Below are 713 nucleotides of genomic sequence, written 5' to 3'. Positions count from 1 at the left end.
GAGTGATCGCCAACTACATGCTGTGGCGCGTGACGGCCGCCTCCGTGGGCTACCTGACGGACGACGCCAGAGACATTCAGCTGCAGTACTCCAAGAAGATCGTCGGCAAGGGGACCCGGGAGCCGCGCTGGAAGGAGTGCATGGGCTCCGTGTCGGGCAGGTGAGCAGTCGCAGGAGTAGGCGTCTTCGTCAGCAATATCTATTCGCGTATGGCGATGACAATGATAATATGGAATGATAGTAATGAACAACTGTAAGATAACTCTTTTTTTTTTATTCAAACGAAGTGCCTCCAGCACCATCTAAACCCGTCTCCTCCCCCTCCCCCTCCCGCCCGCGCCCTCAGCTTGAGCCACGCCGTGGGCTCCATGTACGCCCGCGCCTTCTTCAGGGAGGACGCCAAGGCCGCCGCCGACGAGATGGTCCGCTACATCCGCGCCGAGTTCGACCAGATCCTGCACACCATCGACTGGATGGACGAGGCCACGCGCGAGAGGGCCCTGGCCAAGGCGAAGGCCATCACGCCGCACATCGCCTACCCGCCGGAGCTCCTCGAGGACGACAAGCTCACTGAGCTCTACGACGGGGTAGGCCTTGGGGAGCGGGCGGGAGGGCGTGCACGGAAATCGCGCCGGTCATCAAGCTGTATCGAAATTTTGGGTGATATATATTGTGGAATGCTGGATTATGCATTATATATAGGAGTACGTTAA

General features: G+C 58.6%; 1 protein-coding gene across 1 annotated transcript in view; it reads left to right on the top strand.

The window, feature by feature from the left end:
• LOC119594629 (neprilysin-2-like) overlaps positions 1–713 on the top strand; it is a 37,634-nt gene that overhangs the window by 33,726 nt on the left and 3,195 nt on the right. The window contains exons 9-10 of the mRNA XM_037943679.1: positions 1–160; positions 347–587. Coding sequence (XP_037799607.1) covers positions 1–160; positions 347–587 — 401 coding nt within the window. The remainder of the gene's footprint in view (positions 161–346; positions 588–713) is intronic.

This window comes from Penaeus monodon, chromosome 34 (genome assembly GCF_015228065.2).
Source record: "Penaeus monodon isolate SGIC_2016 chromosome 34, NSTDA_Pmon_1, whole genome shotgun sequence".
NCBI classification, from domain to species: domain Eukaryota; kingdom Metazoa; phylum Arthropoda; class Malacostraca; order Decapoda; family Penaeidae; genus Penaeus; species Penaeus monodon.
This window is presented reverse-complemented; position numbering and strand designations above follow the sequence as displayed.